We start from the raw sequence: 27,942 nt of genomic DNA on the forward strand, positions 1-27,942 counted from the left end.
TCATTACTTTATCAAAAAAAAATTAAAATATTCAAGGATCATTAATATAGAATACGTCCCACTTTGATTTTAAAAGTTAAAAACTAGAGTGTCATGAGTAGAATGTATTAAAAGTTAAAAAGAAAGTCTTGTTAGTGTTTCTATCTTGGAAGTCTTCCTCGTGCTTGGCACAATTTTCTTAGAAAAGATCTTACTAGGAACAAATTTCTTTCCAAGCACACCAACATTGAATATACTCTAGTTTTTTCTCCATTTGATAATATTTTGTGGAAATTGTCATTCAAATTAATTGAAAATGTGTGATGCTCTGGCACAAAATCTTTCCCAATCAATACTAGTGTGCAACCAAAAGTTCATGAATGTGCAAGTGTCAAAATCTGAGAAGTCATCCAGGCACACTAATGTTGAATATACTCTAGTTCTTTTGGATGCATTTCAATTCTCTATTTTCTAATTTGACCAATTGTGCATTGTATTCTAGACTGAACTTTGATTGGTCATCATCATTCATCATTCATCATTCATCATTCATTACGTGTATCAAAAAAAAAAAAAAAAAAAAAATCAAAGGATCATTAAATGGAATAGGTCCGACTCTGACTTAGAGTCACCCAGTATTACTATAGTTTTTATTTTTTATTTAATTGAAGGTTCTACTTGGAACCATAGAACATATATATAATAGCGAAAATTATATAAAAATAGTAGGTTCCGATTAGTTCAACTAATAAAGTCTCTTATTATCAAGTAAGAAGTTTGGAATTCAAATTTCAAACCCCACGTACATAAACAAACTAATTGATATCTTAACTTGATGATATAAAGGCATAAGTTAAAATTCTATCGTTTTTTTTTTTTTTTTTGAGAAGAAAATTCTATCGTGTTTATAAAAATACTTAATGATAATAATAATAATGGATGGAGATGGTTATTAGCTATTTTTTGTGATCTTATATTCTTATTCACATTAAAAAAAAAAGGGTTCAAAACAGTTGACAACAATTTTATGTTGGTTAAATTCACGCCACTAATATGTACCTACTTGTTAAGCAGGTCCTCTCTTGAGGGATTCACTACCTACTTGTTATTAAATTACATCCATGCCAAAAGAGATTATTAAAATGTGTTTCAAATATCTGCTGGTTTTGTTAGCAAACCTTACTGTGTCTAGAAATGGAAAAATGGCATATGTGTCAAAATTCATGAACTTTCGTGGTGGTGCAACTTTATCATACATACAAAATAAACATGGATTTTAAAAGACTAGTGTTAGGTTTTTGGGTTGAAAGATTCTATGATATTTAATCTTGTTTGGATCCATAATCAGATGTCCAAGATGCAGCTCAAAAGAAAGAAGTATGGAGTTTTAATTGCCCTTCGATTATGTCTCAATCAATCAAGGTAGTGCTTTTGTTAGACCTTCAATCTAGTCATGATAGATCAAAGCAAGATTCTTAATACTTCTCAGTAGTGACTTGCTCAATTGAGATACAAGAAACTTGAAATCTAACTTTTATAATTGAGTTTGTGTTGCCCTGTACTTTTTTTTATGGCATACATACAAACATATAAAAGGCACTTTATAGCACTACAATTGAGGTATTGCTGTGCATCTAAGAAGAAGAAAATCAAAACCTCAATTTCACCAAAACCAGTGAGAATAGAAGATCAATCTCAAGACTGTTGTTATTTGGTGATCAAGGTTGAAGCCACAAGAGCCTGCTATTGCTAGTGTGTCATTGTTGAGATCAAATCTTCAAGGTGGTCTTTGGAGTCGGTCCTTGGAGTCATCGACACGATTTGTAGAAGGTTTTCAAGATAAAAGAATCCCTGCAACTTGGAGCTGATTATGGATCCATGTCAGTATCTGCTACATAGAGTCTAGGGTCAATAGTGTGATTCATGTTGCAAACTTTAATCCATTGGTTTTCAATATCTTGTGTTATTTTCTTTACTGCTTGTTATTTTATATTTTGTGACTATGCTCGTGGTAATTAACAGGTAATAACCGAGTTACATAATTGGTTAATTAATAAATTGATAAATTTTGCTGTGGGTCCAAATTATTTCTCAACTTGCACTTGTGTTGGTCCGTTAAAAGCTCTAAGCTAGCTTGCCTATAAGAACTAGAGAAAGATGAAATTAACAATCCAATCTTATTGAAAAACACTTAAATTTAATTTTTTACATTATTTTTCACCAGTACTTTTCCAATATTTCCTTTTCACAGTTTCTTATTTTGTGTTAGTCTTTATGGTATATTTTGCGTTACCCAAAAGGTAAAGCAACTGCCAAGCTCAGGATTTTTGGTTAGTTTCTTGTGGGAGCAACACAACCACCCTGAACATGACACATAAGATGAAACTATTGACATTGCCTGGTTTAAATCTGTCCCTTGCTTTCACCGTTGGCTACTGGTGAATGAGAAATTACTCTCCACCATAGTGAAGGGTGGCAACTATTACCAATTACACATGTTCAACATATTACTCTTAGCAAAATAGTTAAGACAATCAAGTCAGCTATAAGGTTCTCTATAATCAAGTAGAGCATATGCATAATGTTTTACATTTGTTCATCCAACGGATTCTGCATTCATAGTTGTAAATACCATTTCAAATTTCAGATAGCTATAAGCAAATTAAATCTCCCTGAATCCACACAATTTATCATCCAATTTGTACCTCAAGTTGCGATATATGATTGAGACTGTCATAGTCTTCAATAGCCAATGTCAACTCCTCCCTACTACAAGAATTACTTGGCCTTCACAATGTCCTGTGCAAAAAATTGAAGATGGTAATGCACACCACAGGCCCCTAGGCCAAGTTCAACTCTATATAATTACCACACCGGCTAATTTATTGCACAGATATTCTTGGAAAAAGTTAATGGTAGAGTAACAGAGAACACGCTAAACAAAAGGGGGGGAAAATATCTAGCCTGTGGGTGATAATGCTAAGTTGTGCATATTGGATAGTAATAAGAATTAAGAACCCCAGTTAAATATCCTTCTAATTTTCAAATATCACAACTATAAGAGCATTTCTATGGACCAAATATCTAAAACTACACTATATATTTAAACTCATCATCAAATACACATAATATTAGAGATATATTACTGATCATCATGTTTATCAAATCGTGATCTGAACAAAACATTAGGATTAAACTCAAACTCACTGGAAACTCTTTAATTACCAATACTCTAAATGCCACCCCACTTAATTACTTTATCCTTAAGAGTTTGGAATGGTTTGGATAAGGTTCAGGTATTCAACCATATTCACTAGAAACTAGAAAGTCGTGATCCATGTGCTAAAAAAATCCAAAACTATTATACTACAAGATATAAAATAAACTCTCATTGCTTACATAGAAAATAAAAAATTAAATTTCAATTGGATAGGTACTTAGTAAATACTGGAGAACCTTGTTGTATTTGGAATACAATGACATTTGTAAATCCGTAAATAGAGTCCAGTTTTACAAATTTAAGTGGTGAAAAGAGGAATGACAATTCTTGTTAAAGGAGAATCATATAAAGAGGGCGTTTGGATTCCCCGTTTTCCTGCGTCCACGTTTTGGTCTTGCGTTTTCTTTGTTTTTTTTTTTTTTTTTTTTTTTTTTTTTTTTTTTTTTTTTTTTTCTTTTCTTTTGCCCGCATATGTTGACTTTAGGGGACAAAATATACTATTATGAACAGTATATATACTGTTCATATACTGTACATACACTGTTCACATATTAAAAAATATTAAAAATGGGTTCTACGGTACTATTCACACATTTAAAAATTATTTTGCTACAATATTTAGTGTTTTCAGTTTTCAGTTTCAGCAACAATAAGCTCAATCCAAACAGACCCAAAGTTACCAAAACATACCACAGTAACACTAGCAGTTGCCAAAATTACACCAAGAATGGATGAGATAGTCAGAAATAACACAAGGTCTAATGATTAGCAAAAGAAATGTGGCCATACTACAATATATATTATGTATTGTTTAAAATTGTATGAGCTTAATGTAACCAAGGCATATGGTTGTGATAGAGCGTAGTTGAGTTTTATTGGAAAAACTAAAGGTACCAACATTTTCCATTACTAGTGGAAAAGAAAAATTACATAGGATGAGGATATAAATGAATTTTACATAGGAAACCAAAGACAACTGTATTGAAGCAAGTATACTTCACCTTCACCCAAAAAAGAGAGCTACAGATAATAGAAATATAATCTTGGGCTGCTTTACTAAAAAAAAAAATTTGAGTTGTAAGAGTTTATATACACTGTCCTACTGCATAAAGTGCAATATTGTGTCGACTACTATCCTACTGCAAACACACACAACTCAACTTAATTCCGATGTTGTCTTGTCAAAGACAGCCTTTTGGATTTCATTTTTCTACCATGCCAAACAAGTGTAAAAAAGAAGCGTTGATAAATCTTTGCAAACAACATTACAACCCCAACAAAACACCACAGACAATTAAGTTCGCCCCACAAACTCTCTCTCAATTCAATGACCTTCACTTGTCAGAACCAGTAACTCAAAAAAAAATCCATACCGCAATTCAGAAAATCATTAATTCAACAAAACCCCGTTTCACCTAGACTAAAATAGTAAAATCCCTCATCACCAAAACCACATTTTATGAATATACATGTAAGGAATATATATTTCAGATTTTTCTAATATACAATGAAGTAATTTCATGAAAGGAATATGGTTGTCGAAGCAAAAAATGGAAAGAGTTGGGAATGTTATTTCGAAATATCATAAATTATAAACTCTGGCAATCACAAAATCCAGTTTGTTGGAAGCTCTCTTTTACATGTAAAAGAAACTCACCTATAAGAGTTAGGATTCAAAAAAGATGATTTCTCCAAATTACATTCAAGCTCCTAATCAAGCCTGTTAATTGCAGTGCAGTGTGTCACCAATATGTTGCTAAAATCAAAATAAATGCAGCATAAGTAAGGAGGTCGATAGTTCAGTTCCATACCTTTCAACTAAATTAAGAGTGTCAATGTCCAGAGGGAACATAAGAAAGACTTGGACATCATCAAAAATAAATCTCCAGTTACAATACCTCAGTAAAACCACGAAACCCAAACATACTTACTGAATCAACAGTTTAATTATGTATACCCACCCACGTAGACATACACAATTCATATATGTCAATGGAATGAATATAACTAATAATACAAGTATTAATCAGCTCAAAGATCAAATAAACATCATCAAAATATTGATTACTATGATTAAATGACATTTGCACTAAATATTAAGAATCTTACAACATTTACTTACAATGCAGCCAAGTTTGTGCCACAACACCCCAGAGTTTGTACCCTAGGTGATCTAGGAATTGAAAGTACATGATTCTCCCTTGCTTATTCAATAGTAAAGGACCCAATACAACCCAAAAACCAACCACAAATCCAAATGCCATACTAACATAAGACCAATCCACTTAAGGTCCACCAAAATCCTTGCTCCTTTTGTTTTTAATGTTAGGTTTTACATCAATTATAGAACAATTCTCAATTAGTGGAGCTCCACAAAGTTTGTTTCCAATAAAACATGAGGCATTGAGGCTCTGTCGTTGAGTGCTTGAAGGGATTTTCCCACTTAAATTGTTGTTTGACAGGTTCAATCGACTCAAAAATGTCAAACTTGACATACTTTGAGGAATTTGACCTGAAAGTTGATTTACAGAGAAATCGATAGATTCCAGTGATCCCATAACACCTATATTGGCAAGAATCCTTCCTATCAAGATATTAAATGACAAATTTAATGATTGTAATCCTTGAAGACTAGTCACTTCTTTGGGGATCTTGCCCGATAAATTGTTCTTAGATAGGTCTATACTTTTTACAAATTGAAGAGTGATGAAATACTCAAGAACTTTCCCCTTAATCACAAGCAATGCACTTTCAAAAAGCATAGAAGTACCATAGCCAATTGAATGTTCGAGTAGAAAAAGGGGACCATTTGAATTGTTATTTGTGGCCATGGCACTGAAATTGTCCATACATCTAGGAATGCTTCCAAATAGCTTATTATTTGAGAGGTCCAAGATTTGGAGTGAAGTTAGAGAGCAGAGTTTTTCCGGGATGTAACCATAGAAATTATTTGAGTGAAGGCTAAGAATCACCAAGCTTGAAAATCTATGTCCTATCCATGAAGGTATGCTCCCAACAAACTCATTTTTGCCAATATCAATAGTAACCAAGTTTTTACAATTTTTCAATGAAGATGGTAATTTTCTAGAGAATTTGTTGTTGTATAGATGCAAAGACCCAAGATAAATCAAAGATCCAATGGATGTTGGAATTGAACCTGACAAATTGTTGTTTCCCAAATTTAAGGTAAACAAATTTTGCCACATCATCCAACAATCAACTATTTCCCCTGATAACAAGTTTCTACCAAGATTGAGATATGACATTCGTTTGGACTCATTCATCTTGTAACACAAAAAATGCGAAATAGATCTAGACAATGAATTGTTAGAGAGATCAAAGACGCCCACATTAGAGGATGTACAAGGCAACACACTAGTGAAGTTATTTGAACTCATATCAATTATTGAAGAATAGGACAAAATCATTGAGATATTTGGAATCTCTCCATAGATCTAATTGTGAGAGAGATTTAGATACGTAAGTTGAGAAGACAGGTCCCAAAATGAAGGAGGAACTGTATCTAAAATCCTTGTATTGGATATGTCCAAGATCGAAAGTTGCTCTTGTGAACAAAGCCATGAAGGAAATTTCGGCCCTAAATTCCATGATTCCAAAACTAAATTGTTGATTTGAAAAGGAGGGGTCCAATTGTCACTTACTTCTAGAGTTAGTCGGTTATGAGAAGCAAAAAGTTTTGTTAATCTCATTAAATTGGTAAAATGAACTTCAGATACTACACCCTACAACATATTTGAATAAATATATAGAGACTCTAATTTGGAGAGCTGCCCAAAGCTTTGAGGGAGAGTTCCATTAATTTGATTAGTTTCAAGGTTCAAGCATCTCAAAGATGAAAGATTTCCCATAGACAATGGAATTGGACCTGAAATTGAGTTATACCCCAAAGAAAGGATGACAAGTTTTCTAAATTGCCCATTTCTAAGATCTCTAGTCCATTTGAAACACATCCTGATAGACTTTCAAAGATTTCAGATATCTCTTGACTCCATTTGTTGTCCGACAATCTAATTACCCTTAACTTGCAGAGATTACCTAAAGAACTTGGAACCTTTCCTTCATGTTCATTAGTTGACAAGTCTAAGCTAATGACAAATGTTAGGTTTCCAATGGAACTAGAGATTTTACCCTGCAAATTATTTTCCTTGAGGTTGAGAAACTCAAGATGACTAAAACTGTACAGCCAATTAGGAATTGAAGAGTTGAAAGTGTTGCTAGATAGATCGAGGTGCCCAAGTGAAGTCAAGTTCAGGAGATGAACAGGGATTGGACCTTCAAACTGATTGTGAGATAGATCAAGAGAAACCAGATTATGAAGACCAGAGACCCAAAACAGAATCGAACTGTTTTCAAAAGAGTTGTATGAAAGATCAAGGGTGGTGAGAGATGAAAAGTTAATACTGGGTATGGGTGAGATGAAACAAAAGAGGTGGCAATATGAGAATCGCAACTCTAACAAGGAAGGGAGTATGTTTATATCATGTAGCCAATCAGAGTCTTGGCTAAGGTTTGCAGAACTCATATCAAGGTGTTGTAGTAAAGGAAGACCAGAGAGCCATTGAAGGTTCTCGACAGATAAATCACCATAATAATTAGAATCTCCAAGATTGAGATATTGCAAATTAGAGAGATTCCCGAGTTGACGAGGAATCAATCCCCCAAATCTCGCATTGGAGAGATTAAGATATCTTAAGCTCCCCATTGAACCGAGGAATTTGGGAATGTGAGTACCACCAAAATCATTGTGGCTGAGATCTAAGTAAATCAACTGCTTCAAATCAAGCAAAGAAAGATTTATCTTACCACCGAACACTAACCTCTCATAAGCTTCATATTGGTCATCATCAGTAGTAAGCCCGTCATACAGAGGATAGAAGGTTCTAAGAAGGAGTTGGAGGACATGACCTGTGTGCTTGTGGCAGACAACACTGACCCAGTCACAACAATCCTCGTCAGATGCAGCAGCAGCCCAAGAGGCAAGCCTGTTTGAAGGATCTATAAGGTGTTGCTTGAAGTTGAGAAGGGTGTGTCGCTCGCTTTCAATGCAACGAACCTCAGAGTTCGTAGTGCAGAAATTAGGATGAATAGTGAGCAAACAAAGGAAAAGGGTTAAAGTCTTTACCACCAAAAAAAAAAAAATAAATAATGAAAAAGGGTTAAAGTAAGTAAGTAACAGGTATGAATCCAAAGGAACCCTCTATCATCATGCTTTATAAAAGTAATAAAACTAATTTATGATTTTGTATGAATGGTACTAATGGTAATGGCATGCTTATTTATAGGAGGGAGACCGTCTTGTTGTACTATACTTACAATTTTTTACCGTATGATAGGGATTGACTCTATAAGTCTTGAAGACAGGACCCTCCTTTTGAGTACCCAAGTTCATTAGATTACATATATGTTTAGATACCGCTTATTACTGAAAATTGAAAATTAAAAATATTGTAACAAAATAATTTTTAAATGTGTGAATAGTACCGTGAGACCCAATTTTAAAGTTGTTTTTGGTATAAAAAAACTTGTAGGTCTCGTGAACAATGCATGGGACCCATAGAAAAACGCAACTGCATTGAGAAACACTCCAGACGCGCTATCCAAACTCTACCTACATGAATCAATTTTCTATAACTTGTGAAAGCGCGACTTATTTTAGACAGGGTTTTGATTAGTCATTCAAAATTTAATAATCTTTTAAGAGAAAAATTTATGTGTATAACATTTTCATAATATTTTTTTAACCATTTTTAGAATGCAAGATGTTGCTTTTATTGGTGGGTAATAAAATAATTTCAATGATGGATTCAAATTAAAATTAGTAACATTCTACCACTTAAGATTTATTATAAAAATATTGTGAAAGATGTCCTACCATGACTTAAGTAGTTGCTCCTTCATTATTAAGAGCCCGTTTTGGTTGGTGTAATCCGAAAGAGTATGGAAAAAGGTGATATCACTACTTGGAGGGTTATTGAACATATTGTGTGCTAAAATTATATAATAAGAGTAACAATAATTTTACCATATTGAAAAAAGTGATATCACTACTTGTGACACCACTTTCACTAAAAATGATTTATTTTTTAAATATAAAAATAATATGGAATATTGAACTTTTAGTTTTGACATTTTTATTTATTTTAAGACAACTAGATAACATTTTTAGTTATTGGAATTACAAAAACCTGGCCAAATTGAACTAATTCTAAATCTCAAAATGTGAATTATCATTAATTATTTTTTGTGCTGAGTTTGTCCATTCCACTCTCAAATCACTAGACAAATTTATTGCATTGGACGACATGATGAAATCCCTACAAAATTATTGTATTTGAAAAGATACCAATCATATATATATATATATATATATATATATATATATATAAGTAATGTTATAGTTACAAATTATTTTACAATATTTTTACAAAATATTGATATGGTAAATTCTTACTGGTTCTCATTTAAACCCATTACTAGTATCACATTTTTACTTACCATCTCTACTCACCAAACCAGTAGTTTGTAAAAACAATTTGTAAAATAATTTGTAATTTTAGCATTTTCCTATATTTAAAGCCAAAGCTGAAATAAAATATGATTATTTATCAAAATTTGAGTAGAAATTTATGTCATGTGTCCCATCAAAATTTCTTAATTTTGGTATAGTTATTTATTACACTGCAAAATCGAGGAGTCCAATTTATTTTATTATTTTTTTTTTTTGGGCTAAATGAGTTATTAAGTGAGAAAAAAGTACTACAATAGAATCAAAATTAATAAACTTTAAAAAAATCACCATCTTTGATTTATTATTATACAAATAGTGGTTGGACAAACTAAAATTGAGAATTTCATGAATAACAGTTGTAAGGACACAATTTATAACGACTCATAATAATGTTGGGTTCGCACGTAAAAGGGCCCAAACAATATCATTTATAGAGCATGGGTTTGAAAGGCTAAGCTTTAGTCACCGGACGGTGGTTTTCGTGGTGTTCATACAAAATTAAATCGTGTTCGCTCGAGGAGTCTTTCTCCTGGAGGCGGACTGGGAGGCTCTAGTTCTTGATCCTTTTTCCTAGCCCCCTCTATTGGCGCATCAACCTTCACATTATATAGCTCTTCTTGGTTGATCTTAGCCCTTCATTTGTTGATCAGGTAGGTGCCTATTTCAGTACCCGTCCCATCAGTTGTCCCTCCTTGCTTTTTGTTAGTTGCGATGATCGAAGTCACCCTGTCCAGGCGTCTTTTCTCATTAACATGGTTAGGACATTGGCGGATGCATTTAATGCTGAGGGGACGTATTTACCCTGAACCAGTTTCGCACTGTACCCCCCACGTGGGTCCCATTCTACTCGCATCTCCTTCATGGAGCTTTTTGGGGGCAGCCTTCAACGAGATGTTACTCTTCCCTTTGAAGTCTTGGAGTGCCGAGGACAGGGTCATCCTCAGCTGTGCCCCCGACATTTTGGCCTTTCCCCATTCGTCCTCGACAAATATCCTCCTCGGCCCGGGTCTTGGGCCCTAGTAGAGCGTGGGCCGGATCATAAGTTCCCTGGCCCCACAATAGCCCCTAAAAATCCTGCTATCCGGCTCCTCGGACGGATAGGAGAGTTTTGATGACATCAGACATCCGTCAATGCCTGTCAATCCTTATCACTTATCGGTTCCTAAGACTTTTCGTCTGCCCGAGACACGTTCCTGGAGACTTTGGAAGGTGAAGCGTGGCCTCATTAAATGCGGGCGGCTCTGTGTTTCCCACGTTCTACGGCATGATGGAGATCTAACGGTGGGGATTCCTTAGCCTTTATAGGCGGGAAAATTCGTGCAGTTACTCTCAATAGGAAACATAAATGTTTTTTGGAACGGATTTGTCTTTTCAGTTTTGCACTTAAGAGTTCTAGCCCGTATACCCTGGGTTCATCTGAACTTTTGTCCAAACTCAAGTCTATCTCCAGCATAAAAAGTCTGTCCGAAGCGTCTTTCCTCTTTTCTGTAAGTTCCCTGCCTCTATTAACTCGTGCTTTTTCTTTTCTGGATTTATTTTTCTTTGGTTCCCTTTCTTCTCCCGTCGCTAGTTAAGTTTGTTTAGTAAATCGTAGAGATGGCTAAATTGAGACTAAGGAAATTAGTCGATACTGAAGAGGCGATGAAAAAGTTCATCGCCGATTACAGGATTCCTCCCAACGTAAGTTTGAGACATTGTAAGATAGGGGAGTGGCACTATAAGAGGAAAAAGGGCGAGGTGGTAATTCCCGTCCTCGCCTTTGTAGAGGGGGGTATGAGAATCCCTATGGAGCCGGTAACGAAGGGTTACCTCAGGTACTTTCGATTAGCCCCTACCCAGTGCATCGGCAACATGTTTAGGATTCTAGGTTGTGTGGATGCTTTAAACGAAAAGATGGGGCTAAGACTGACCCACCATAACGTGAATTGGTGCTATAATCTCCAAATTTGAAGGGGAAATCCTACTACATGAAGACGAGAGACGAAAGGGTTCAACTAATTCAATGCCTCCCTGATTCCAACAAAGGATTAAACAAGGATTTCCTTATCGTCTTCAGTGAATGGCATGATGGCAATCCGTGCCCCATGGTAGAAGGAGAACCAGGTGGGGTATAGGGAATGGAAGGGCGCCGACCCTTTGTGCCATTCTAATCTGATGTGGTTCGGTAACTAACCATGCGTATGTGTTTTTTTTTTTTTTTTGCAGATCCACACGCTTTTCAACGGCATTTTCACCTAGTTAACCGGGTGGACTTGGAAACTGTTCTACAAGCGGCAGTTTTCATAAATGACGGAGATGGTCAAATCCTAGCCGCTCATAAAATATTAGGGTACGCTCCCCTTCAGAAGTCATTTGCCGACCCTAGGCACGTGATCAGTGACAACCGTCTTTGGCTTCCAAAAATTACCGTGGTCGAGTCAGGATTTTTAATCTCCGGAGGATCATCTGTCCCAGAGGGCATCCCACTGGTGGACCTCTCCTCATCTCATCAAGAAGCGGAGGATGAAGGCGAGCTAGATCAGTCCGAGGAGGGATTTGGGGTATTTGACCTAGCCGAACAATCCGAGGATCCTTCTGATGATATAGGTGATCCAGCATTGTCCGAGGCGGAATTTTTATCAGTAGGCACATCTTCTCAAGCCGAGATGGGTCTTAAGAGAAAGCCCCCGATCAGCTTATTCGACCTCCTCGAGGGTCAACCGGGGAAGGGTGCGCAGGGAACGTTGCAATCCAATGCTCCGCCCCCACCACCTCAGCCCCAGACTATCCAGACTAGGTCATCCTCCACAAAGTCACAGCCACAATCCCCCCGCCCCAAACTTCCTGCTCCTCCCCAACCAGCTCTGCCTCCTCGGCTGGAGAGAACTGATTCAAAGAGAAAGAGGAGTCCCAAGGGCAAGGAAACCATGAATGGGGGAAAATCCCAACCTTCTAAGGAGAGGGAGGAAGCCCTGCGTTCGAAACAATTGAAGATTGGGCACCAAAGCAAGGGTAAAGAGACCGAAACCCAATCTTCCCAAGGCAAGGGAAAGGGGATCGAGGCCCAATCCTTGCCAAGCGCCTGGCTTCCCGCCCCAATGCTCCACGGGGGGCCACTGCTGGAAACCGCGTCCATGAGGGACCTTGGAGATGGCGAGGGTGGTTATGTGGCAGACGCACTAGGGAGAACTATGCTACTTCCCACCGACGTGGATGGGTTGAAGAAAATGAGGATGCAGGAGGTTTTCCTCAGTACGAAGAGGTACTTGGGCATGGTAAGGCTCTTGAACCCTAAAACTTTATTAACTCTTACTCCTGGTCTGTCATTCACGATGTATTTATCTCCCTTGACAAGCTCTCCAGGCCACCTATAGGATGGAGGAGGAAGTGAACAAGCAGAATAAGGCGGCCGAGAATGAACGCTCCGAGCGCTTAGAGGCCACGCGGACTCTCAAAACTTCCGAGGACGACCTTGCCAAGGCCAAGACTGCCTTAACAGAAGCTATCCAAGATAGGGATAGCACCTCGGCGGGTTTAGCTGGCGCCCAAAAACAGGCTGAAGACTAAACAAAATGTCTGCTCGAAGCCGAGGACCAGTTGCGAATAGCCAATGAGCAGATCAATGATTTAAATAAAAGACTGATCTTGGCAGAGAATGACAAAGGTGTGGCGGAGTATGCCCGGGACGAAACCATGAGGGCTAAGCAAGAAGCTGAGTTTGCCAGAAACGAGGCTGAGGCTGCCAAGGAAACGGCCGAGGATGAGGGTTACAACGCGAGGGTAGCTGACACCCAAGCCTCCCTTAAAGCCCAAATTCCTGGAGTATGCAGGCTTTACTGCTCCCAGGTTTGGGAAGAAGCCTTGAAGCGAGCTGGGGTGGATGCTTCGTCTGATTTATGGAAAGCGGAGAACATATTCTACCCTACAGCCATCCGTGAGGCCACCTCCACCAGCTCCGAGGCTGTGAGCGAGCAACATGAGGGAGGGGTCACTCAGTCGGAAGTTGTACAGGTCGGCGCCTCTCCTAGCTCTTCGCTTAAAGGGGGGGAGTTTCAGGATGTGATAGAAGCATCTGAGCGTATGGACCCCGAGGTACCCAAAGAGGTTGCTGAGCCTATGGTCGGCGCTCAGATGCCTAATGCCGAAGAGCCAGCCATACTTGCCCAGCCCCTACAGGCAATTCCCCTTGCTGTGATTCCCAAGAGCACCGACACCGATCCTGCTCAATCTTCCCCAGAAGGGACTGTCCTCTAGGGGGTCGAAGCTGATCCCGCTCCGCCTTCCCAGGATGTGGCCGACGCAGAATTGAAGAAGTAGAAACCCCGACCAGGCTCCGTATTTGTTTTTAGTTTAATGATTAACTAGTTTCCCTTTTTTTTATTGACAAAACTTTGTAGTCTGCTGGTAGTTTGAACCTGTTGACCACATATATGAAATTCTTTTCTTCCTTTTTCCTTTTGGTTACTTGTCAGTTGCCCTCGTCGATACTCACTACTGTTTATGATTTCTGAACTAATTATCGTAACATGTATGCATGGTTGCACATATGACATGTTTAGGATCCTGTTTCAGAATATCAACACGCCCGCCCCCATAGGGTATTGAACTCATGTCTGGACCTATTTCAGCAGGTACATAGGCATCACCTGAAATGTCATATGTACCATTAGGACCAACTTGGTGTCCAAATTTCCTTTAAGCAGTTGGTTTCCCTATAGGTTTGAGTCCGAGAACCATGCAATATCTTAGTTCTATCCAAAACTCAGTTTTTAAGTAGTTGGTTTCCCCATAGGTTTGAGTCCGAGGACCATGTAATACCTTGGTTCTGTCAAAAACTTAATTTTTTAAGTAGTTGGTTTCCCCATAGGTTTGAGTCCGAGAACCATGCAATACCTTGGTTCTGTCCAAAACTTGATTTTTTAAGTAGTTGGTTTCCCCATAGGTTTGAGTCCGAGGATTATACAATACATTGGTTCTGTCAAAAACTCAGTTTTTAAGTAGTTGGTTTCCCCATAGGTTTGAGTCCGAGGACCATGCAATACCTTGGTTTTGTCCAAAACTTGATTTTTTAAGTAGTTGGTTTCCCCATAGGTTTGAGTCCGAAAACCATGTAATACCTTGGTTCTGTCCAAAACTCAATTCTGTCCAAAACTCAGTTTTTAAGTAGTTGGGGGAATTAACCCCTCGGCTATGGCGTGGGACCTTGGTTTAGGGGGATTAGCTCCTCGGCCAAACTCCTAGAACCATCCGTGCTGCTGACGCTACGAAGCGCAGCCCCTAGTGAAGAAATGTAGCCCCTAGTGAAGAAATGTAGCCCCTAGTGGAACTTTACGCTAGAACACTACATCTGGCTGTTGGAAATGATGTGAGGGATTGTCTCAACCCACCACCTGTGCCAAGACACAAGCCTTTCCCACAGATGGCGTCAATTGTAAGGACACAATTTGTAACGACTCATAATAATGTTGGGTTTGCACGTAAAAAGGCCCAAACAATATCATTTATAGAGCGTGGGTTTGAAAGGCTAGGCTTTGGTCACCGGACGGTGGTTTTTCGTGGTGTTCATACAGAATTAAATCGTATTCGCTCGAGGAGTCTTTCTCTTGGAAGCGGACTGGGAGGCTCTAGTTCTTGATCCTTTTTCCCAGCCCCCTCTCTTGGCGCATCAACCTTCACATTATATAACTCTTCTTGGTTGATCTTAACCCTCCACTTGTTGATCAGGCAGGTGCCTACTTCAGTACCCGCCCCATCAGCTGTCCCTCCTTGCTATTTGTTAGTTGCGATGATCGAAGTCACCCTGTCCAGGCGTCTTTTCTCATTAACATGGTTAGGATGTTGGCGGATGCATTTAATGCTGAGGGGACGTATTTACCCTGAACTAATTTCGCACCATACCCCCTACGTGGGTCCCATTCTACTCGCATCTCCTTCATAGGGCTTTTTGGGGGCAGCCTTCAACGAGATGTTGCTCTTCCCTTTGAAGTCTTGGAGTGCCGAGGACAGGGTCATCCTCGACTGTGCCCCCGGCATTTCGGCCTTTCCCCATTCGTCCTCGGCAAATACCCTCCTTGGCACGGGCCTTGGGCCCTAGTAGAGCGTGGGCCAGATCATAAGTTCTCTGACCCCACAACAGTTAAAATGATTTTTTTTAAAGAACTAATATTTTATTAGTAGCTATTTTATACTTTCAAATATACAAACATTATATATATTGTATTTAAATTTGGTAAAATTCTAATATGCATTTGGTTACTCTTATTTGTAAATGTATCCTATGAATATGCATGGGACTACAAGCTAGTGTTTGTTATATATTGGATGGGCATGAACTTTATAATTGTAGAGCATAAGGTTAATTTATTATCAAGAAAATTAGAAGTTCATGAATGTGTAAATGTCAAACCTAGCCAAGAACTTTGTTGCTCAACTAGCATCTTCTGGTATTTCCAACAAAGAGTATGAAACAACCAAAGTTTAATTCGCCTTCTTGATTGTAACTATTGATTTTTTTTTTTAATTATTTTAAAAGAGGTGTCAAAATCTAAGATATTGATTTTCTTATTAGTGTCTATATCTTGAAAGTCTTCCTTGTGCTCGCACAATTTTCTCATAAAAGATCTATCTATGATCGAATCCCTTCCCATGCATGCTAAAACATTAAGTATACTCTATTCTTTCTTCCATTTGACAAGATATTGTGGAAATTGTTTGTCCAAGGTAATTGAAAATATGTGATGCCCTAGCCTAGAATCTTTTCTTCAATATTGGTGTGAACAATTGAACATTCCTTTGATGGGAATAGGTGATATTGAAAATCTTTATCATATTATAGTGGGTTTGTTTGATGTTGTGAAATTGCTTTAGGTAGCTATTTTTATATGATTAGTTCCAAAAGTCATGTGCTTTATGAGTGAAGAAGTGAAATGATTATTAATATATAAAAATGTGATTATTAAAAATCCTACCATATATCAAACACTTAACAAGTAATCCCTCTCACAATGACAAATTGTTATTAAATTTTCTTATTTTATGATTGTAGGGGCTTTTTACACTTTTGGGGTAAGGCTTTCTGCTATGGGTAAGGGAGTTGGGTCTAGCTCTCTTTTCACATAATCTACACACACACACATACGGAACAATAGAAATGAATGTTGGTCCAATCTTGACGCCGTTTGATGGTTTGTCACTACATAAAACAAAAAATAACTAGTTAGTTTTTTACTGCTGCCAAGAGCATCAGCATTGAAGAATTTTAGAATGCACTCTATTTTATTTTACCATCTCAAAAAGTTAATTTATCAATTATACCATACTATTTTACAATATACCCTATATTCAAAAATTCTATTATATTACTTTTTCATTAAAATATTATTATTTTTATCTTTCTTTATTATTTCTTTCACATCATCACTTTTTTTCAACTAAAGGATGGAATAAAATATATATATATATATATATATTTTTTTTTAGCATAGTGCTACAGTACAATTCTAAGTAACTTAGAATTGTACTGTAGCACTATTGCAAAAAATTTTACAACAGTATAATATAACATTTTTTGATACAAATATTTTTTAGCTATAAAATACCAAAAAAACCTTAAATATGACATTAATATTCTTCAATATTAATGCTCTACGAAAAAAAATCCATCTAAAATCCAGCCACATACACGATTAAAAAGCGGTAAGTTATATTCTTTCACGGGCCCTGTTTGATGGTTTGTCAGTATATAAAACAAAAAAATAACCGGTTAAAACCCCTTAAAAACTTGCCACGTTTACCATTAAAATTCCAATGAGTGTTTCGCTAGAACACGTCTAAAAAGTAAAAACTGAATTTTTTTTTTTTTTTTTTTGAGAAACAAGTAAAAATTGAAACCTAAAACACCACATTAGAATAAAAAGAAGAGAAAGCATCCTTATTTTTCTCTTTCTCCCAAAACAAAGAGGAAAAAAAAAAAAAAAAAAAAAATCTCTCCCTCTCTCTAAGAGAACAATGGTAAGCAGCATCGTCGAAGAAGAGGAAGTTGCGGCAGAAGTAGAAGCGGTGCAAGCAGTGTACGGAGACGATTGCGTGGTTCTCAAATCCTACCCTCCCCACCTCCACCTCCTTCTCAAGCCTCGCACCGCCGATGTCACCTCCCAACAGGTCTCTCTCTCTCTACTATTTTCTATATCTGTTTGGTTGCCCAGAAAACAATGGAAAGTAAAACCAAAACCCAGAAAAGATAAAAGAAAAACCTTCGAAACCGAATCAAAAGACCACACCTTTTGCTTTACCCAAATAAGTTGTGCTAATTTCTTCCCTTTGCAATCACACCGCTTTAAAAAAAAAAAAAAAAAAAAAAAAAAAAAAAAACTATGTTCAAATTCCTTTCAATATCTTTCACTCTACTTTGTGATTAAGGAAAACAAAAACTTCGATTGATGCATATCCATAGTTTGCAATTAGACTTCACCATCTCGATTCTACCAAAAATTCAGAAGAAGGAAGATGAGTCTACTCTGCCTATTAATAATGCCTCCAACTGGATTCCTATTCATTTTCTGACTTCTCCCCCCACAAATTAGATCTCTGTTACATGTTTCAAACTTTTACAATTACAGTTGGGTTTGGTTACAGAAATTAGGGTTAAGGAATTTGAAATTCTGATATGTGAGTATTTTTTTTAGATATTTTCAGTAATGGGTTTGTTTAAATTCGACTTGTTTGGATTTAAAACATTCATTTCTTTCTCTGCAGAGATGAAGTGGAATCTTTCTTCAATCCAGAGTCTCTAATTTCATTAAAGCAAAGGTACCAATTTCTTTTCCTAATATTGTCCTAATTTTTCCTCTCTATTTATTGAAATCAGGGAAAACCTCCGCAAAATGAAATCTTTCTAATCCTTTAAACTTAATCATTTCACTTTAATTTTCAAGTTTTGTTTTCTCTCTTACATGTTCCCTTATTTGTAAGGGGGATTGAAATTGTGGGGTTTTGAAATCTGAAAATATTTTGTTATTTTGTTTATACATTGTAGATTTTAGACGATATTTTTTTTAAAGACAATTTTAAGTGATGATTTTGTTATTTTTGATGTTGGGTTTTTCTGGGTTTTGCATGTTTTAAATTGTTAAATCTGAAAGTATAATGTTCTTTGTACAAAATTGATTACTTTGTATGTTATGGTAGAGAATAATTTTCTCAGAGATTTACTTATCAAAAAAAAAAAAAAATTTTCTCAAAGATTCCTAGGTGTTGGTTTTGGTGTGTACAATATTTGGTTTTTTGGGTTTTTCATGTTGTATGCCATTCTTGAAAATTCATTGAGAATCTGTTTAGTACTAAGAAACAAAAGTGAAACAATAGTAAAAGGAATTGTAACCAGTTTTGAAGGTTTTAAATTGTTCTGTTTAAATTACATTTGTTAGTTTACTTTGCTAATCTATGAATTGTGGTGATAAGTAGAGAATTGCAACCAGTTATGTATTTAAATACCATGAAATTTCAGCAAGTTGAGATGATTAGTAGAGAATCTGTCATGCAGTCACATGAGAAAATTCAATAATTCAAGGCTTTATACAGTACTTAACTCAATTGAGATGATTTCTTTTCAATTTGTGAATGATGGAAGTATTTGTTTTGCCTAATTCATAGTGTAATGTACCAAGTTTCTTCGGTCAGTTTTCTTAATCCTCTTATATTTTTAAGGTCTATTTTGGAAGAGAATTATGGGTTGAAAAAGCTTATAAATAAAGGGGTTCACACATTGAAGAAGCCACAATATTGGTTTATGTTTTTAGTAAAGTATAGTATTTGGTCTTGCTACATTTTGAAAGTTCTCCAATTTGACAATGGGCATGATTTTCTGTTTTTGTTTCAGACTTTCATTTGTGTTATATTGATCCTGGAGTTTCTAGTGGGGAGGAGATGAAACCACTGAAGAGAATATATAGTGCGCAATTATAAAGCATTGTGTTCTCTGTTAGTGCTTCTTTTAGGTACAATTTATCTATTTCATTATGTTATTTACCTCATTCGATCCCTTTTCTGTTGTACTGTATGAAAAAAAAAATTCAAGGTTATTACTTGAACACCAAATGAAAAAAATTACAGCTGTATGTTTGTTTTGTAATTTTGTTTAGCAAATCAATGTATTGAAGTTTTGTGATAGTTAATTTGCAAGATTAGCAATCTCACAATTCGATTATGTAATTCTCAATTTAAATTACAAAAGGTATCCCATCCATGACTAGAGTAACCAACTAAAGCACAATTGCAATTTAATTCCACTCACTAACTTAGAGTCGCATGAATATCTCATTTAGAACCTATACTTTATCATTATAGCATTACAAAAAATGTATAGACACACACTCTCTTAGAGAAAGAACATCATTGTCAGAAACATTAGAACATTTCTCCCTGCATTCTCTCAATTTTTCCTTTTTTTTTTTTTTTTTTTTCCAGGTCCAAGAAAATCCTCTCAGCTCCAAAAACTTTTTGCAGATTAAACCCATTAGTCAAGAACAGTAATGCTTATCTCTGTTCTGAAGAATAAATTCATTGAAATGGTTCACGGTCATCATGGATGGATTTTTTTGGAAAATTTCATTCATAATTGAGAAGTTTCTAATGCATATTTATACCGTGCAATTGGTTAGGTAGATTAGGTAATGATAATCATGAATTAACTAAAAATTGTCATAATGATTATTATTGCTTAAAAGCTAATCCATATTTAATATACATTTCAGTTGATTTAAGGATCATCTAGATCTATTATTGCTTAAATTCTATGAAATTTTTGTGGTTTTAGATAGTGCAATTGGTATGGATGCTTGACTTTTATACCCAACTTTAATGGCTACATTATAGTGATTTTTAGTTATTTAAGTTGAATACCTCTATTTATCCTAGCCGGGGACAAATGATTTATTATTTGGATAGAGAATAGAAGGATGATTCAAAGAGCTACAAAGATAGGATAGCAACAGATAGGTAATTAAATTAAAAATTGGCATGCATAATTATATTAGAAATGCGTTAGATTTAATAGATGGCTTGATCAATTAGGAATCACACCAAAGCTCTAGATAGAGTTAGATATGTGTGTGTGTGTGTTACATTTGTGTTTTAACATTTAATAGCAGTACGATGCTTACAGCAGAGTTGTTTTTGGGTTTGATTAACTTAAAGATATGTAACTATAAATATCTTTCTTAATACTTCAATGATTGATGTACAAATCAGTTGAAAACAATTATAAAGAATAAGGTAGATGGTAAAGAGTAAAGCACCCTGCAGTCTGCATTGCTCTATACCAGGAAAGGGATTTCAATTGGATTAATATGCATGTTACAGGAAGTGCAAGGATACAAAGAGGAAAGCTTTAAGACAAATAGCTCAAACTCAACAACAAAAGTAAGATGGAATCCAAAATTTCTCTCTGATGTTTTCTTTTAGAATGTATGGAATTATTATGTTGTACATTGAGGATATTTTTATTGAATTATGAAGTAACTATTCAATTTATTTGTTTTTATTTTCTGCAGAAAGAATTGTCTAAAAGTATATGGAGTTATGGTATTTTTTGTGGTGTTAAAGTGATAGAATGACTATGTATATATGAAAGTAGAGACTTCATCTTTACATAGTCTAAAATTTTGCCAGTTGGTGCATTCCTTGCAATATTCTTTTGTTTTTAATTAATTTTTTTAAAGTTTCTTTGAGACTACTTACTACTGTAGTTTGATGTAATTCATAAATTACTACTATAGGATTTTAATTTCATGATGTTTTAATTATTAATTATTGTTAGTTGAAGACACCGATACTTGCTTCTAGCAAAAACAAATACACCTATTATCTCTCTTGGACCACCCTGAATTTATTTTGTATATCTTTTTGGAAATTTGGAACATGCTTGAAATAATTAACTCTTGGAGTCAAAAGAAAGAAAGAAAAAATTCACTTTTTTTGATGTGCTTGAGTGCATGTGTGATGAAAAAAGACTTTTTTTTGGTCTATTTCAAATTTTGTTGAATGAACAAGAAATTTCAAGATTAGATTTCATAGTTTTCTTTCTTACAAGTTTTTTTTTTTTAAATATTTTTTTTGGGTATTACTAGTGCATCAATACATGCACATAGTCTTGCTTTAAAACTTCTTTTATAATTTAATAATTGGGAGAGGCATGATTTTAACCCTAAATATATCTTTTGGAAACACTATGAGATGCTAACCATTTGAATTACAAGGCTCTTTGGCGACTCTTTGGCAATACAAAGGCTTTTCAATGGCAACAACCATGTAATGGCAACGCCAAACTAAATTTTAACGCTGCAATGTTTACAAAGGAGAAGATGACTGGGATTGGGACAATAATCGGACTCAAGGGGACAAACTATTGCAGCAATGAGCAAACGTGCGCCTGGAATCATGAATGCAACTACAGCTGAAGCAATGGCAGCAAGCAAGTGAACTGTGCAGGGTACAATTAATTTACAGTGGAGTTGGGATGTAGAAAGATTATCCTAGAGCAGGGAGATTCCAAAATCATTATAGATTCACTATACAGTTCACCGATTATTCCTTATGGGGACACATCACTGATGCAATAAAGCAGAACCTGAGAAGTTTCCATGAAGCCCAAAGTTTCATTTGTTTGAAGAGACACTAATGCAGAAGCACACATTTTAGCACAACATGCTATACGGGTAACCTTACGGATAGTGAATTTTGGGTGAACAGCAGCCCATCTCCTTTAATATCTTCTGTAACATCTTACCTAGTTTCTATAATTCCTTCTTTGTTGAGCTAAATAAAAGTTAACATGTTTTCACTCCCCAAAAAAAAAAAAAAAAACCAATCGTAACTAATTGATCATATTCACATGTGATCAACCTCAATTGCAAGAATACATATTAAACATTAAAATCTTGATTTAGCTATATCTTATAATCTGGTGGTCCAATTTAAGCATTCACTTTAATAGAATGATGAATTTGCCCTTAGAATAGGATTAAACGGAAGTTTCACAACGGTGTCTACGAGGCCTACTTAAATTTCTTCATGATGATTGATGAGGAGAACCCTCATCTGGTCTTCAATAACAATTCATATGTGTTGATTTTTAGGATTTCAAACCAAAACTAATTGATTTAGTGTGATTAACAAAGGTACGATTTGTAAAATGAGTATCTAAAATAAGCAAATAACAATGTCTACACTTTGTGATGATCCATATTTTACCCTACATTTTTATTTTTGAGAAAGCATATTATACTCTACTTGGTACTTCTTCCTGTTATTCATCTTTTCTTCTGTTCCTTTTATTCTTAAAAATAAATTTTGACCTGTTAATTGATTTTAGTAGAATTGATCAACTTTGCAAATTAACCAAGTATGAATACCAAGTTATTTACAATTAATTACCACAGTAAACAAATCACAAATAATAAACCAGAGTGCACTGTAGCACTCTCTAACCTCTTTCAATTGACTTTAGTGAGCCATTATACGGTCCGGTAAGTAAGGGCACAATTAACATGTCATTAGCCAACTTAATAGGCTTGATTAGGAATCATGTTTTCCGAGTCTCGATTAGGTGAGCCTAATGATTCGTTTGGATTGAGGGGGAGTAGAGTAGATTTGACCCAAAATTAACCTATTTTCAGTTAACTCGACTCTACTTCTCTCCACTTTCCCTCTTTACCCCCTCAATCCAAACGGGCCCTAAGTTAAGAGACAATTGAGGGTTAATCAAAATTTCAAAGAATGCCCTTTCTTGAGTTGAACTTTGGATCTTGTACTTGATATTTGACACTTACAAACTCAAAACAAGATACATTGTCATTGATTTGCCAAGCTAACCATACAAATTCCATAAGGCTCTTGGCTTCACCCTTCAAAATTCTCTCTTTTTTTGTTGTTGAGAAACACCCTTAATTATTCTTTGTATTTTATTTTGTTTCATATTTAAAATTATTTTCAATTCTCTGGCTGCACCCATACAAAACCCATAGATTATCTAAAACTCCAGCTGACTCAAACTATCAATTCTATTCTTCTTTCTTTATAATTATTAAAGATACATAATTAGTCATAGAGCGAAAAATTTATTCAAGTTCCTAGAGCTGTGTATTAGTGTATGTTTCTATGAAAACCTTTCATTTTATACGGTACTCTGCAATTTGACAATGGCATGTGTTGCGGGTGTGGTGTGGGCAGAGAGATTGGGCCATTGGGGTATCGTGGTAGTGTGTGAATGGCTGTGTTGTTTTCATTTTGGTGTGAGTGTTGGTTTGTGGTGCGATGGCAAAGTGAGAGGGAGTGTGAATGTGTGGTGGAAAAGGAGAGAAAGGAAGGGCAAATCTCTAATGAAATTCCTTTTCTTGTTTGGGGAAAGTAGAAATGGGTTGACATTAAAATTCATTTTGTTATTTCTATTTTTTATTTTTTACTTTTTAATCATTCCTCAATCGATCTTCATGTATATTTGCTTTACTATTGTTGGTAAATTTCCCAATCTGACGCTGTTAAAGGTCTCTCTGTACATATATTGATGATTTTTTTGTTAGGTGAATGATGGAACAGGAAATGTGGGGTTCAAACTCTAAATATTGGGAATTCAAAGGGATGCCAGTGCCACTAGGTTATCACTTGAATCCATGTAATATAATTGTAATTAATTCTCTAAATATAATTCAACATGAGTAAAATACACGTGCAAGAAATAAAATTTTCTACTAATTATTTCATATTAACTGAGCTAAAAAAAGATACAAATTATTACAAAATGAAACTACAACATCTCCACGCACCATAAGAACATTAGCTAGTAACAAGATAAGAATCTCACAACATTCTATCTAGTTTGTGCCAAAACACCCAAAACCTATACCCCATGCGATCTAGGAATTGAAAGTACATGATTCTCCATTTCTTGTTCATTAGTAAAGGACCCCAAACAACCCAAAATCCAACCACAAATCCAAGTGCCATACCTACATAAAACCAATCCACTTCACGCCCACCACTGCTCCCTTTGTCCTTAGTGTCGGGTTTGGCATAATTTATAGTGCAATTATCACTAAGTGGAGGTCCACAGAGTTTGTTTCCAATAAAACTAGATGCACTAAGGCTCTGTAGTTGAGTGCTTGAAGGGATTCTCCCAGATAAATTGTTCATTGACAAGTTCAACTTACTCAAAAATGACAAGTTTGACATGCTTGGAGGAATGCGACCTGAAAGTTTGTTTTCAGAGAAATCAAGAGATTCCAAGGATCCCATAGCACCTAGATTCTCAGGAATCCTTCCAGTCAAATTATTAAATGACAAATTCATTGATTGTAATCCTTGAAGACTAGTCACTTCTTTAGGGATCTCTCCTGATAAATTATTCTTCGAAAGGTCTATAGTTCTTAGTAGTCCAAGATTGGTGGTATACTCAAGAACTTGCCCTTTTATCACAAGATTTGCCCTTTCAAAATCCACAGAATCACCATCAACCACAAACAAGTCCTGTAAAATATTGTGAGAAGTTGAAGCCATGGCATTCAAATTGTTAACACATCTAGGTATGCTTCCAAATAGCATGTTATGTGAAAGGTCCAAGATTTGGAGTGAAGTTAGAGCACAAAGTTGTTTGGGTATGGAGCCATGGAAATTGTTTGAGCGAAGGTTGAGAATGATCAAGCTTGAATGTCTTTGTCCTATCCATGAAGGTATGATTCCAAAAAACTTATTCTCACTGATATCAATAATCTCCAAATCAGTGCAATTTTTCAAAAAATGTAGTAATTTCCCAGAGATTTTGTTGTTGCTTAGGTGCAAAGACTTAAGAAGACTCAAATGTTCAATGGATGTTGGAATGCTACCATTGAAATTATTGTTTCCAAGACTTAAAACCAACAATTTTTGCCAATTCTCCCAACAATAACTTATATTTCCTGATAAAAGATTTTTTCCAAGATTGAGAAGTTCCATTTGTTTGGGCTCATTCTTCTTATAACACAAAAAGTGAGAAATAGATCCAGACAATAAATTGTTAGATAGATCTAGAAAGCTCACGTTAGAGGATATAAGAGGCAACGAACCTTTGAATGAATTAGAACTCATATCAATCATGGAAGAAGGATACAAAGTCATAGGGATATTTGGAATCTCTCCATAGATATGATTGTGAGACAAGTTCAGATAATTGAACTGGGAGGACATATTCCAAAACAAAGGAGGAATTGCATCTGTAATATTTGTGTTGGATATATCCAAAGACCAAACTCGCTTTTGTGAACAAATCCATAAGGGAAAATTTGGCCCTAAAATCCATGATCCCAATCCTAAAATGCCAACTTGAAAAGGAGGAATCCAGTTGGGACTTACTTTTAAAGTCAAACGGGTTGGAGTTGTGCTAAGTTGCTTTAATCTTCTTAAATTGGCAAAATGAGTTTCAGAAACTACTCCCTCCAACATATTCCCACCAATAAAGACATACTCTAATTTGGAGAGCTCTCCAAAACTTTGAGGAAGAGTTCCGTTAAATTGATTAGTTGAAAGGTCTAAGAATCTCAAAGATGAAAGTTTTCCTATTGAAATTGGAATTGGACCCCAAATTGAATTACCCTCCAAAGAAAGTGTTGTAAGATTTTGAAATTGCCCAAGTTCCTTAATCAAATGACCAGATAGTTGAGCATCATACATTTCTAAGACCTCTAGTCCATACGAAACACATCTTAATAAACTTTCTAAGATTTCCGATACCTCTTGACTCAATTTGTTGTCTGACAATCTTAGTTCCCTTAAACTGCAAACATTGCCCAAAGATCTTGGTACCTTTCCATCAAGTTGATTGCTTGTCAAGTCTATGCTAATGGCAGATGTTAGGTTTTTAATGGAACTAGTGATTTTACCTTGCAAAAGATTCTTGCGGAGGTTGAGGAACTCAAGATGACTAAAACTATACAACCAATAGGGAATTGAAGAGTTGAAATTGTTGGCAGATAGATCAAGGTGCTTAAGAGAAGTCATGTTTTGCAAACCAATAGGGATTGGACCTTGAAAACCATTGGCAGATAGATTAAGAGCAACCAAATTTTGATAACCAAAGACCCATGATGGAATCAAAGCGTTTTCAAAGCTGTTAAAAGAAAGATCAAGGGTGGCTAGAGATGAAAAGTTAGAATTGGGTGTTGGTGGGATGGAACCAAGGCTGCAATGTGATAACCACAACTCTGACAAGGAAGTGATTTTGTTTGTCACCTGAAGCAAATCGGAGGCTTGGCTAAGGTCTACACCACTCAAATCTAGCACTTGTAGTAAAGGAAGACTAGAAAGCCATTGTAGGTTATTGACAGATAAAGAATTATAACCAAAGCCTCCAAGATTAAGATAGTGCAAATTTGAGAGATTTCCAATTTGAGGAGGTATCAAATCCCCAAATCCCGCATTGAAGAGATTAAGATATCTTAAACTCTTCATGGAACCGAGGAATTCAGGAATTGGAAACTGACCAAAATTATTGTAGCTCAAGTCCAAGTAAAACAAATACTTCAAATCAAGTAGGGAAGGATTTATCTTACCACCAAACATTGACTGTGCATAAGATTGAATAGCAGCTTCATACCGGGCTACAATTGAAAAGTAATCAATCAGAGGAGGAGGAAAGCTTCTAAGATGGAGCTCTTGGACGTGACCAGTAACATTGTTGCAGACAACTCCCTTCCACTGACAACAATCCCCATCACCAGCCCAAGAGGCAAGCCGGTTTAAAGGATCAGTAAGATCTTGCTTGAATCTGAGAAGGGCCTGTTGCTCACTTTGGATGCAATGAACCTCAGAGTTTCCATAGCAGAACTTAGGATCAATAGCTGCCAAAGTGAGAAACACAAGGAAAAGGGTTAATGTAACGGCTCTTAATCTGAAGGAACCGTCCATGGTTATGCAAAAAACTATATGATTATGTAAATGCTACACTAAGGAAATGGTAATTTATAGGAGGCGGATTTCTGCTTTCAGTGTTTTTAATGCTTATAATGCTACCACACATTATTTCCAGCTCTAAGAATTGACATAAAGGCTTGTGAATGTGAGGCCTTAATATTTTTGAAATGGTCAGTTGAAACTTTATCCAAGTTGTTCTACTTGATAGTGATTTTTATGGTCAAATTCAATGAATATACTTGCAATAAATTTTTGTTCAAATTTTGTTTTTTAATTTCATTTCATGCCACCCTCAAAA

At 35.8% G+C, this 27,942-nt stretch overlaps 2 protein-coding genes across 2 annotated transcripts; both read right to left on the reverse strand.

Moving 5' to 3' along the window:
• Positions 1-5,484: 5,484 nt before the first annotated feature.
• LOC115956186 (receptor-like protein EIX1) lies at positions 5,485-10,687 on the reverse strand. Its single transcript, XM_031074634.1, has 3 exons — positions 10,530-10,687; positions 7,103-8,202; positions 5,485-6,356 (listed from the first exon to the last, which is right to left on the reverse strand). The coding sequence occupies exons 1-3, from the start codon at positions 10,685-10,687 to the stop codon at positions 5,485-5,487; spliced, it is 2,130 nt and encodes a 709-aa protein (XP_030930494.1).
• Positions 10,688-21,063: 10,376 nt separating this feature from the next.
• LOC115955621 (receptor-like protein EIX2) lies at positions 21,064-27,770 on the reverse strand. Its single transcript, XM_031073822.1, has one exon. It carries the CDS (start codon positions 27,636-27,638, stop codon positions 24,561-24,563), a length of 3,078 nt encoding a protein of 1,025 aa, XP_030929682.1. The 5' UTR covers positions 27,639-27,770; the 3' UTR covers positions 21,064-24,560.
• Between the last annotated feature and the right edge of the window lie 172 nt (positions 27,771-27,942).

This window comes from Quercus lobata, chromosome 8 (assembly GCF_001633185.2).
Source record: "Quercus lobata isolate SW786 chromosome 8, ValleyOak3.0 Primary Assembly, whole genome shotgun sequence".
NCBI classification, from domain to species: domain Eukaryota; kingdom Viridiplantae; phylum Streptophyta; class Magnoliopsida; order Fagales; family Fagaceae; genus Quercus; species Quercus lobata.